The sequence below is a fragment of the Marmota monax genome, unplaced genomic scaffold, assembly GCF_021218885.2.
Source record: "Marmota monax isolate L192 unplaced genomic scaffold, Marmota_monax_Labrador192_F-V1.1 WCK01_AAM20220418_F8-fsc00001, whole genome shotgun sequence".
NCBI classification, from domain to species: Eukaryota; Metazoa; Chordata; class Mammalia; order Rodentia; family Sciuridae; genus Marmota; species Marmota monax.
The window spans coordinates 34,345,761-34,358,905 of NW_026693777.1; the positions used below are offsets into that span (position 1 = coordinate 34,345,761).

The 13,145-nt window shown below is 34.1% G+C and overlaps 1 protein-coding gene across 1 annotated transcript; it reads right to left on the bottom strand.

Moving 5' to 3' along the window:
• Nucleotides 1–1,052: 1,052 nt before the first annotated feature.
• Nucleotides 1,053–1,991, bottom strand: LOC124104020 (olfactory receptor 4K13). Its single transcript, XM_046460699.1, has one exon. It carries the CDS (start codon nt 1,989–1,991, stop codon nt 1,053–1,055), a length of 939 nt encoding a protein of 312 aa, XP_046316655.1.
• Between the last annotated feature and the right edge of the window lie 11,154 nt (nt 1,992–13,145).

Consider the following 13,145-nt stretch of genomic DNA (forward strand, 5'->3'; position numbering starts at 1 on the left):
TAGCAGATAGTTTTGAATACCTAAGTCTTCTATTTATACTCAGACTACCTTTGTCCCTCTCTACCTCAATCTTGTCATCAAACCAGTTGGTCAACTCAATGACATTATGCATAGTTCCTCAAACAAGTCATGTTCAGTGTTTCCATGCATTCTTACATGGTATTTCCTTCATCTGGAATGCCAGTCTTCTCAATCTAGCTGATGCTTGCTGTAAATGCCTCCTTCTGGAAACCCGCCCCACCTCTACCCTGATTTAGAGGCCAGTCTTTTGCACACCCATAACACCTTGTGCATTGGATAACAGCACTGCTTGGGGCACAGCATAATTGCAAATTTGGTTCATTCTTTCTATTCATTGGGTGTAAGTAGACTGGAAACCTTAGGTGTATCTTCTGTTATATAGTGAGTTCAGGTAATATGGTTGAATAATGGTTGAATGCACTTTGCCTGCACAAGTGAGTAGGTAAAATTTAATAAACATTAGCCAGAGATTACTCAGAAAAGGGAGTTTGTTATCACTGAGCAGTAGTTAACCAGGCACTTGGAAAAACAACTATGGTTATCTATCCCCTTTGTGCATTCTCTAGATACAGATTACCAATAACAAGGAAACAAATAACAGTAATAAAATGGTTTTTAAGAGTTAAAAAATGCTGAAACTGTGCTGGTGTTACAGTTCAGTGGTAGAGCACTTGCCTAATATGTACAAGAATATGGGCTCTGTCCTTAGCTCCACACACACAAAAAGGTAAAATTATAATAAAAGAAGTACATAAATAAGAGTCTACAGATGAAGAAACTAAATTAAAGGGGATTGCTTTTTTATTTCAAATTTACATGAATAAAAGTTGTAAATGTGGGACATAAAGGTACACCTGCCAGGCTGAAGATGTCATTGTTTTTAACCATTAAAGGTCACAAAGATGGATCTGATTTTTAAGCATTACCTTCACTGTTTCTTTATACAGAACTTGGAATGCATTGAAAATAATTTATAAATAAATTAATAGTACCCAAACAAAACAAAGTCTCTTCAGAAGAGACTTTGTTATTTAAAAAGTGTGTTTTAAATTTCTGTATTTAGTCCTTATTTTCTTAATTGCTGCTTTTACCTCTTGATTTCTTAATGTATAAATAATAGGATTTAAGAGAGGTGTGAAAATTGTGTAAAACACAGAAAGTATTTTATCTATAGAGTATCGATGGAAGGGCCATACGTAGATAAAGACGCATGGAGCAAAGAAGAGAGTCACAACTGTGATGTGAGCTGAGAGAGTGGAGAAGGCCTTAGAGGATCCACTGGTAGCACGGTGCCTAACTGAGTATATTATGACTGTGTAGGAGACAAGTAAGAGAAGGAAACAGACCAGGGACAGGAGACCACTGTCAGCGATGACCAGGAGTTGTAGCAAGTAGGTGTCCTGGCAGGCAAGTTTGATCACAAGGGGAAGGTCACAGAAAAAGCTGTCTACAACATTGGGACCACAAAAAGGTAAAGTCAACATGAAAGCCATCTGACTAGATGAATGTACAAATCCAACTGCATAGGAGGATAACAGCAGCCCAATGAGCACCCGTGGGTTCATGATGGTCATATAATGGAGAGGTTTGCATATGGCAACATACCTGTCTATTGCCATGGCTACAAGCAACATCATCTCACTCCCACCCAGGAGGTGCATGAAGAACATCTGAGAATAGCATCCCCACCAGGAGATGGTTTTCTGTTCTCTGAGGAAATCCACAATCATCTTAGGTGTAGCAAAAGAAGCCAGGATCATATCAACACAGGAGAGATTGATAAGCAAAAAGTACATTGGTGTGTGAAGGCATGAGTCAAAGGTGACAGTGACCAAGATGAGACTGTTTCCTAATATAATCCCCACATAGACCACAGAGAATCCCAAGAAGAATAAAATCTGAAGATTCTGGGAATGGGAAAGTCCCAGCAAAATGAATTCAGACACCACTGATTGGTTTGCTTTTTCCATATTGTCAATGTTATACCATAATGATCAAAATGAAAGACAACAAGAGGCAGGCAAATTGTGTTTGCTGGAAGAAGAGGTTATTATTGGTGTTCAACTTTGCTGTTCACTCAGAAAGTTGGCACCTAAAATTACCCTTTAGTTTTGTCGAATTTGGTTGGTCATTGTTTTCCTTAATGGCCCAGGGAAGTACACTAGATAGTCAATAGAATTCTGAAAGGCAAAAATAAAAAAATAGTATGTGAAACTGCAAATATATAAAATGAGAACCAGAATTAGAAGACATCCATATAGCACCAAACTGAGCTACCTACTGGGCAGCATAGGGCAGAGACTCCTCTTGGGAGTTAAGTTTCCTTTTCTGTTAAACTAAAGAATTGGACCACACGATATTTAATGTCTCATTGTGGTATAAAGATCTCCATGAATATGACAATTTTCATGATGAATTTTATATTCACCAAATTATTTTTTAAACTTGGAAACTATATACAAATACACACGCACACGTAAAGAAATATGAATTGAGCCTGGGAAATGTATTTCTTCTCTTTCCTCCTTCATTTCTCATCAGAAATTCTTAAATTAGTAGTGATCACCATAAGCTTTTCTTTTTTCTTTTATGGGGAGGATACTGGGGATTGACCTCAGGGATACTCAACTACTGAACCACATCCCCATATCTGTGTTGTATTCTATTTAGAGACAGGATCTTAATGAGTTGCTTAGTGCATCAATTTTTCTGAGGCTGGCTTTGAACTTGAAATCCTCCTACCTCAGCCTTCCAAGCCACTGGGATTATAGGCGTGAGCCACTATACCTGACTTCACCACAAGCTTTTTAATAGTCAAGAAATGTGTGTGTATAACATTTTAGCACATATAACATATTACATATTTTTATGTAAATAACATATATATGTTATTTATATATACATATAATAAATAAATATATATACATATATATGTATATATATATGTATTTCACATTATCCACATCAGATACCTTTTCTGGATTTTAGACAAGGAGGACAGAGTACAGCAGGGAGGACAGAGTACAGCAGGAAGGATATGGCCAGATATAACTGAACTTATTTCTTTTGCAGTTTGTTTCATTCATTCACTTTTCTGTTTATTATTATATAGAGGATAATTGATTAACTTTTATATGGCTATTTGTTGAGGCTTCAAAATGACCAATCGAGCTTGAGGTAACTGATTTAGGTAGGTAAAAGAAATACAGTTATTTTAGCATAATCATCTAAGTTTATGACATAGTTTCTCATCAGCACATGCTTATTGTAAAATCAGTTTTACTGGTTCAATTTTTTTAAGAAATTACTCAGCGTTCATAATTGTTAAATTTTAGGTTTTTTACCCATTCCCTTTATCATAGGAAGGATAGCCACCTTCTTGTCCCACTATTATTTACTAGGGAGAAGAGCCATGCTTTGATGTGAACGTGTCTTAGGTGCTGCCTGGGAATGACTTTACAACTCTTATTCTTCTATTCCCCACCATTTTTTTTGCAGTTTGCTCTCCCAATAATCAGAAACAGAAAGAAATGGGATCATAATGCTTTATATTCTGTTTCTTTTGAATAATCCCACGGGAAGATTTATCTAATTAGACATATATTTTACACTATGAAAACATATAACTTGGCCAATTTCCCACTTAAAAAACTTGGATTTATATGTAGTACCAAATCACATTAAATATGCAGTTAAAGTTATTTATTTGTATGTCCCGAAAAGTTATAGCTCCTTTCAGTTCCAAGTCTGTTATTTTAAGGATTCATATTATTGTTCTTTTTTGCAAACTAAAAATTTTTGAAATTTTTAAAATTTTTGAATGTGTATGTTAATACTTATACTGATTTTGTTAATGGGATAGTTTTCATATTGTATATATGTTATTTCTCTTGAGTTCTCACTTAACATATTAAAATACACAGAAATTCATAACTTTTAAAATTTCTTCATAGAATTTTATTTTTTATAAGTTGTATGAGATAATCCCCTAAATAGTATATTTTTAGATGTAACATAACTTATACAAATTCTGTTTAAAAGTAATTTTAAAATGAATTAAAACTTTTTATCTTTCCTTTTATTGTAAGAAACAAAGACCAGTCTGACAAAATTAGGTAATGATATAAATTCTGAAATCACTATAATGCATGAGCTTATATGTAAAAAAATATAGACACTTTTCAAAAGAATGATTTGACTTACATTTTTTTCAACATTGAGATTATGTGAAAGCAATATATTTTCAGTAAAAATTATAATTCCAATTTTGAATTTTGATCTTTTCCTGGGCTAGCAAAATGTGTTATGATATCTCTTATAATGCTGGGCAGCTGCAGCAGTGACTCCCAGCTCCCAGGTGCCTATGCAATCACAAGGGTGATCAACAAGTACTTTACAGTGTACTATGCTGATAAGCTAGGATGCTAGTAGATTGTGTATTAAATCCATTTGTGACATAATATTTTCAATTTAATGAAAATTTTCAGGATGTAACCCCCTTCTAATTATTGTAAACTGAAAAGTACTTCTATATTAACATTGGGCATTAAAATGTGAAATTTAATCACAAGAAATAATTGTCATCAAAATGCAAGCAATGAAAAAATTGTAATTAAACACTTAGTTGCTGAATTTACACAGATGCCTAAGTACTTGAGAACATACAAATATTTTATCCTTTTAAAATGTAATGTTTAAGCCGAGCATGGTTGTACATGCCTATAATCCCCGTTGCTCAGGAGGCTGAGGCAGGAAGATCACAGGTTCAAAGCCAGACTTAGCAACCTATTGAGGATCTAGGCAACTTAGCAAGACCCTGTCTCAAAATAAAAATCAAAATGCCTGGTAAGGTGGCTCAGTGGCTAAGTGGTTCAGTCCCTGGTATATATACTTGTCATATTAATACATTAAAATATGAAATAAAATTGTAGCTTAGGTCTGATTTAGAAAAAAATATAATAAATTAAAATAAATATCAAAGTATATTATAACATAATATATAGATATATAATAAATATAAAAAATAAATAATATAACAGATGTTAAAAAAATAGGGTGATAGATACTTGAGTATTTACAAGAGTAAATCACATATCTCTTTGGGAACAAAAGTGAAGATTCTATTTAGCCCTTCACTTCTACTGGAATAATCTCTGGTATAGATTGGAAATGTTATAACATTTTGATTGGTTTATGTTGGCATGATAAAGTTTTATATGGAGACTGTTTAGCTGGTAGAAAATAAAGTTATTTAAAGCATATCAAATTGTATTTAAGATAATTATTTAATTTATTCCACATTGGGACACTTAAAATGAGAGCATGTTATATGTATGTGATACATGAAGTAGCAATGCCTCCTGAACTCTAGAATTCTATCACATTTCTCAGGTTCTAAATGGGTTTTCATGTTGGATGTCAACTGTGGACAATGTGAGTAGAAGCCTTTTTCAGGAAAAGAAATATATTGCTTTAATGTTCTTTAAAACTTTTCCCAATCACTTACCAGTTCTTCAGAGTGTTTCAGAATATTGCTGGACCCAGGACACATTGAAACCTAATGAGTTTCTATTTTCAAAAATAATGATATTACCTCTATAAAATAATGCCATATATGATTATTTTCTCTTGAAAAGGATTGCAAATACTGAGAGGGTGATAATAAAGACATGCTGTACTTTGAGACCTAACAATACCCAACTGATATCAAATAGCAATGGGAATTATTAAAGATAAAATTTTGTTTTCCCTGAGTCACAACAAAGAAAATTAGTTCCTTTCTGGCATTGCATAATTACAGAAATGGACATGTTTGACTTATTAGGGACAAGAGATAAGAGGAACAATAGAAAACCACTGTCTGGTCTCAAGTGTTCTAATAAGAAAATTTACCTGAAGTATATTATAATACATCAAACATGAAAACTAGCATTTACTGTACATTAGTATATTTTTTTTAAAAAGAGAGAGAGAGAGAGAGAGAGAGAATATTTTTTAATATTTATTTTTTAGTTTTCGGCGGACACAACATCTTTGTTTGTATGTGGTGCTGAGGATTGAACCCGGGCTGCACGCATGCCAGGCGAGCGCTCTATCTCTTGAGCCACATCCCCAGCCCACATTAGTATATTTTAAGCACAAATGTACACATCAAAACAAAAGGCATAAAGAGACAAAGGTGGGTAATTAATTGTGCTTTACCTTTATTCCTTATTCCCACCTGTAGTTCTAAGAAATTTTCCATGGAGTCTCCCCCTTAGTCTCTTTTATACCCAACTGAAGAACACTTTTACCCAATATTCATTAGATTTCCATGTATTTGTCCACTCCTATTTCAAATTCTCCTTTAGTTTTCAGTAAGACATCTGCTCTGGAATGATGAGAAATGTGATATAACCATATAATCCAAGCGTCTTTGCTCAATTTTATATATTAGTAACAGTGAAGTTCTTCTCTTGATCAGAGGAAATCGCCCACATTAAACAAACTGATAGACTCTCCAATGTTATAAAAAACTCACTCTTTATGCTTGGTGGTTGCTTATGTTGGAGGTAAAGCAAGTCCTGGAGCTAATAGGTGGCAACTGTCTTTAATGTTCATTGTTACACTCCTGGGGCTTCTGTAATGAATCTTATATACTTCTTTTCCTGGCTCCAGGTAGCGGCCTGTCTTGAGAGAGGTATGCCTATCATCATCTTTACATGACATACCTTCTCTGGGACATTGAGATCAGTCCAGGATAGTGGATTTGGGGTTGTGAAAGATATATGTCATCACTTAGCTCCTCCTTTCTTTTCTTAAATGACCCTAAAGCCTTTTTTGTCGTATAATCATGAGTACTCGGTCTAGGTATCTCTAAAGCAAATACAATGTCAGCATTCCAATTTCTATCACTAACATCAGGTTTTTGGGCCAGTTTGTATATCACCTCTCTTAATTCCATAAGTACGTGCTGCAGATAAGAATGATTTAATTTTCCAGCTATTTAGGATCAATTCTTTCACTGGCTTAAGATAATATACTATATCTAAAGTTATTATTGAGAGTATGAATTTCATTACTCCTGAAAAATGCTATATATGGCACTTGAAAGCATTCATCTATTTTGTAGATTTATTTTCTCTTAATGTCTTCCACCAGATTTTTACTTTATTTAGAACTTTAGGATGTATTATGAATGATTTCTCACTCTGAAAAAATCCAAAATAAGGAGACTGTTTTGACTAGGCCAGGAAATGGTTTAGATCTAGCCTGTCCAAATCATCAGCTATCATATGTGTTTTGGCTTACATATTGGCTAAGGCTGCCTCTAAAATAGAAATAAGAGTGGTAACAGTGGAGATATGTACTTATTTGAGCCCTTAAAGCGTGGTTAGTATGATTAAAGTAGAAAGTTTTCATTTTTTATTTATTTAAAAAATTTTTGGGGTGCTAGGCATTGAATCCAGGGGCACTTAACCACTAACCTGCATTCCTAGCAACCCCTCCTCACCTATTTTTTTTTCCAATATTGAGACAGGGTCTTGCTGAGTTGCTAAGGGCCTCCTTAAGTTGCTGAGGCTGGCCTCGAACTTGCTGTCTTCCTGCCTCAGCCTCCCGAGTCACTGTGAGTGCAGGTGTGCTCCATTATGCCTGACAACCTTTCACTTTCTTAATGGTTTCTTTCAGTAAATAATCTAAAACATTTTGATGACATCTAGTTTTTCTTATTTTTTAAATTTTTTTTTCTTTTTTAATTTATTTCTTACATACATGACAAGAGTGGAGTGCATTACATTCATAATTATCCAGTCACAGCACAATTTTTTTGTAACAGACATCTAGTTTTTCTTATTTTTACAGTGAAGTTTTTGTCATGGTTAAGAAGTCAAGATATGTATATTATTTATTGTGTTCATTACATTATAATATGCTATTGCTTTATTTCCCCCAATTATGTGTGTGTTCCATTTTGCCTCAATGTTGTTCCTAGGATGTCCAATAAACATCTAACAGCTTCAACATTATTCGTTTAAAATATCTTTTTTCTTCCACTGAATTACAGTAACATTTTGTTATAAGTCAAATAGTTGAATTATGTGAATCAATTTATAAATTATAACTATTTTAATGTTCTTATTTGCCTATTCTTTACCAAAACCACTATGTCTTAAGTAATATGGATTCTTTAAAAAGTACTGAAATCTGGTAGTATAAATCTTCCTGTTTCCTGTTTACCTTCTCCATCCCTTCCTTCTCCTCCTTGAGGATTTGCTATTTAAAATCATTAGCATTTATATATATATATATATATATATATATATATATATATATATATATATATATATAATTCCTTTCTTCATTTTCACAAAAACTAGCCTTCTAGAAGTTTTAGGAGAATTGTACTACATATATAGAGGTTGAATGAGAGAGGAGATTCAGGGTCTAAAATTATGTTGAGAATTCTAATCCATAATGGATTTCTTTTAAGTTTTCTTTACTTTTACTTAGCAATGTTTTGTAATTGTTGGTTTAGATCTCTTGCATATTTTTTGTTTATTGTTACAACTGGTTTTAATATATTGATCTTGAATTCAAAATCTCCCTGGTTTGACTTACTAATTTTAACGAATGTTGGTATATTATTTTGAATTTACTATTATATAATTATGTCATGTCTGCCAAAAGATTGTCCTGTTTCTTCTTTTCCAATATATGTACCATTTATGTTTTGTTTTGGCTTACATACTGGCTAAGGCTGCCTTTAAAATAGAAATAGGAGTGTTAACAGTGGAGAGTCTTTCCTGAGTCTTCACCTTTTCAAAACATTGTGGAAGCATCCAGCTGTTTTATTTTTAAATTTAGAATGGGTAATTGAAGTTTTTCAAGTTTTATGGGAGCATTGGTTTGAGGATTATACGTATTTATCATTTATTCTGTTAATATGATGAATAACAGTGGTTGATTTTTAAATGTTCTGTCAACTCAGTCATTCTAAATTTGTATATCTCTTTGGTAATTTTTTCATTATCACATTTTGTTTCATGTTTATGTATTTTCGTGTCTTGTTAGCTTTTCATTTCCTTGTTAAACTTAATATCAGGTTTATTCTGGACTAATACAACTCTTTGTGAAGTGTGCCTTTTTCTCTGAGAGAATCTACATGGTGTCATTCTCAATTGAGTGTAAATAAGTTTTTCAGTGAAGACAACTGGTTCTTGAGTGTGTGTTTTAAAGATAATATTTTAAATTATGATTTTAATTTCTTTAATAATATGCAATATGCACTTATCATTTCTCATTTTGTTGGTAGCATAAATTGAGCTTTTAAAGAAACATCCTTATTCCTTTTTTAAAAAATATTTTTAAATTATAGACAGACACAATACCTTTATTTTGCTTATTCATTTTTTTTTTTTTTTTTTTTTTTTTTTTTAAAGCTTAGAAATAGTTCCTGCCAACGCCATGCTGAGAGATGGCAATGCAAAGAAACCTTATCTTTTATTTTTTTTTTTTTTTTTTTTTTTTTTTTTTAATTTTTTATTGTTGGCTGTTCAAAACATTACATAGTTCTTGATATATCATATTTCACAATTTGATTCAAGTGGGTTATGAGCTCCCATTTTTACCCCTTATACAGATTGCAGAATCACATCAGTTACACATCCATTGATTTACATATTGCCATACTAGTGTCTGTTGTGTTCTGCTGCCTTTCCTATCCTCTACTATCCCCCCTCCCCTCCCCTCCCCTCCCCTCCCCTCCCCTCCCCTCTTCTCTCTCTGCTCCCTCTACTGACATTCGTTTGTCCCCCTTATATTATTTTTCCCCTTCCCCTCACTTCCTCTTGTATGTACTTTTGTATAACTCTGAGGGTCTCCTTCCATTTCCATGCATTTTCCCTTCTCTCTCCCTTTCCCTCCCACCTCTCATCCCTGTTTAATGTTAATCTTCTTCTCCTGCTCTTCGACCCTACTCTGTTCTTAGTTACTCTCCTTATATCAAAGAAGACATTTGGCATTTGTTTTTTAGGGATTGGCTAGCTTCACTTAGCATAATCTGCTCTAATGCCATCCATTTCCCTGTAAATTCTATGATTTTGTCATTTTTTAATGCAGAGTAATACTCCATTGTGTATAAATGCCACATTTTTTTAATCCATTCATCCATTGAAGGGCATCTAGGTTGGTTCCACAGTCTAGCTATTGTGAATTGTGCTGCTATGAACATAGATGTAGCAGTGTCCCTGTAGCATGCTCTTTTTAGGTCTTTAGGGAATAGACCGAGAAGGGGAATAGCTGGGTCAAATGGTGGCTCCATTCCCAGCTTTCCAAGAAATCTCCATACTGCTTTCCAAATTGGCTGCACCAATTTGCAGTCCCACCAGCAATGTACAAGTGTACCCTTTTCCCCACATCCTCGCCAGCACTTGTTGTTGTTTGACTTCATAATGGCTGCCAATCTAACTGGAGTGAGATGGTATCTTAGGGTGGTTTTGATTTGCATTTCTCTGACTGCTAGAGATGGTGAGCATTTTTTCATGTACTTGTTGATTGACTGTATGTCCTCCTCTGAGAAGTGTCTGTTCAGGTCCTTGGCCCATTTGTTGATTGGGTTGTTTGTTCTCTTATTGTCTAATTTTTTGAGTTCTTTGTATACTCTGGATATTAGGGCTCTATCTGAAGTGTGAGGAGTAAAGATTTGTTCCCAGGATGTAGGCTCTCTATTTACCTCTCTTATTGTATCTTTTGCTGAGAAAAAACTTTTTAGTTTGAGTAAGTCCCATTTGTTGATTCTAGTTATTAACTTTTGTGCTATGGGTGTCCTATTGAGGAATTTGGAGCCCGACCCCACAGTATGTAGATCGTAGCCAACTTTTTCTTCTATCAGACGGCGTGTCTCTGATTTGATATCAAGCTCCTTGATCCATTTTGAATTCACTTTTGTGCATGGCGAGAGAAAGGGATTCAGTTTCATTTTGTTGCATATGGATTTCCAGTTTTCCCAGCACCATTTGTTGAAGATGCTATCCTTCCTCCATTGCATGCTTTTAGCCCCTTTATCAAATATAAGGTAGTTGTAGTTTTGTGGATTGGTTTCTGTGTCCTCTATTCTGTACCATTGGTCCACCCGCCTGTTTTGGTACCAGTACCATGCTGTTTTTGTTACTATTGCTCTGTAGTATAGTTTGAAGTCTGGTATCGCTATACCGCCTGATTCACCCTTCCTGCTTAGCATTGTTTTTGCTATTCTGGGTTTTTTGTTTTTCCATATGAATTTCATGATTGCTTTCTCTATTTCTACAAGAAATGCCGTTGGGATTTTGATTGGCATTGCATTAAACCTATAGAGAACTTTTGGTAATATCGCCATTTTGATGATGTTAGTTCTGCCTATCCATGAACAGGGTATATTTTTCCATCTTCTAAGATCTTCTTCTATTTCTCTCTTTAGGGTTCTGTAGTTTTCATTGTATAAGTCTTTCACCTCTTTTGTTAGGTTGATTCCCAAGTATTTTATTTTTTTGGAAGATATTGTGAATGGAGTGGTTGTCCTCATTTCCATTTCAGAGGATTTGTCACTGATATACAGGAATGCCTTTGATTTATGCGTGTTGATTTTATATCCTGCCACTTTGCTGAATTCATTTATTAGCTCTAATAGTTTCTTTGTAGACCCTTTTGGGTCTGCTAGGTATAGAATCATGTCATCTGCAAATAGTGATAATTTAAGTTCTTCTTTTCCTATTTTGATGCCTTTAATTTCTTTTGTCTGTCTAATTGCTCTGGCCAGTGTTTCGAGAACTATGTTGAACAGAAGTGGAGAGAGAGGGCATCCCTGTCTTGTTCCAGATTTTAGAGGGAATGCCTTCAATTTTTCTCCATTCAGAATGATGCTAGCCTGAGGCTTAGCATAGATTGCTTTTACAATATTGAGGTATGTTCCTGTTATCCCTAGTTTTTCTAGAGTTTTGAACATAAAGGGATGCTGTACTTTGTCAAATGCTTTTTCCGCATCTATCGAGATGATCATATGATTCTTATTTTTAAGTCTATTGATGTGGTGAATAACATTTATTGATTTCCGTATATTGAACCAGCCTTGCATCCCTGGGATGAATCCTACTTGATCATGGTGCACAATTTTTTTGATAAGTTTTTGTATCCGAGTGGCCAGAATTTTATTGAGGATTTTTGCATCTAGGTTCATTAGAGATATTGGTCTGTAGTTTTCTTTCTTTGAAGTGTCTTTGTCTGGTTTAGGTATCAGGGTGATGTTGGCCTCGTAGAATGAATTTGGAAGTTCTCCCTCTTTTTCTATTTCCCGAAGTAGCTTGAAAAGTATTGGTATTAGTTCTTCTTTAAAGGTTTTGTAAAACTCTGCTGTATACCCATCTGGTCCTGGGCTTTTCTTAGTTGGTAGTCTTTTGATGGTTTCTTCTATTTCCTCAATTGATATTGGTCTGTTTAGGTTGTCTATATCCTCCTGACTCAATCTGGGCAGATCATATGACTTAAGAAATTTATCTATGCCTTCACTATCTTCTAATTTATTGGAGTATAAGGATTCAAAATAGTTTTTGATTATCTTCTGTATTTCTGAAGTGTCTGTTGTGATATTGCCTCTTTCATCCCGTATGTTAGTAATTTGAGTTTTCTCTCTTCTTCTCTTCGCTAGCATGGCTAAGGGTCTGTCGATTTTGTTTATTTTTTCAAAGAACCAACTTTTAGTTTTGTCAATTTTTTCAATTGTTTCTTTTGTTTCGATTTCATTAATTTCAGCTCTGATTTTAATTATTTCTTGCCTTCTACTTCTTTTGCTGTTGCTTTGCTCTTCTTTTTCTAGGATTTTGAGATGAAGTATGAGATCATTTATTTCTTGGTTTTTTCTTTTTTTAAGGAATGAACTCCAAGCAATGAATTTTCCTCTTAGAACTGCTTTCAATGTGTCCCATAGATTCCGATATGTTGTGTCAGTGTTTTCATTAATCTCTAAGAATTTTTTAATTTCCTCCTTGATGTCTTCTATAACCCATTGATCATTCAGTAACCTATTGTTCATTCTCCAAGTGATGTATTCTTTTCCCTTCCTTCTTTTATCGTTGATTTTCAGTTCCATTCCATTATGATCAGATAGGATGCAT

Bases quoted from the DNA above. Each gene is read 5' to 3' on its own strand.
- LOC124104020 (XM_046460699.1), bottom strand. From the start codon at position 1,991: ATGGAAAAAGCAAACCAATCAGTGGTGTCTGAATTCATTTTGCTGGGA.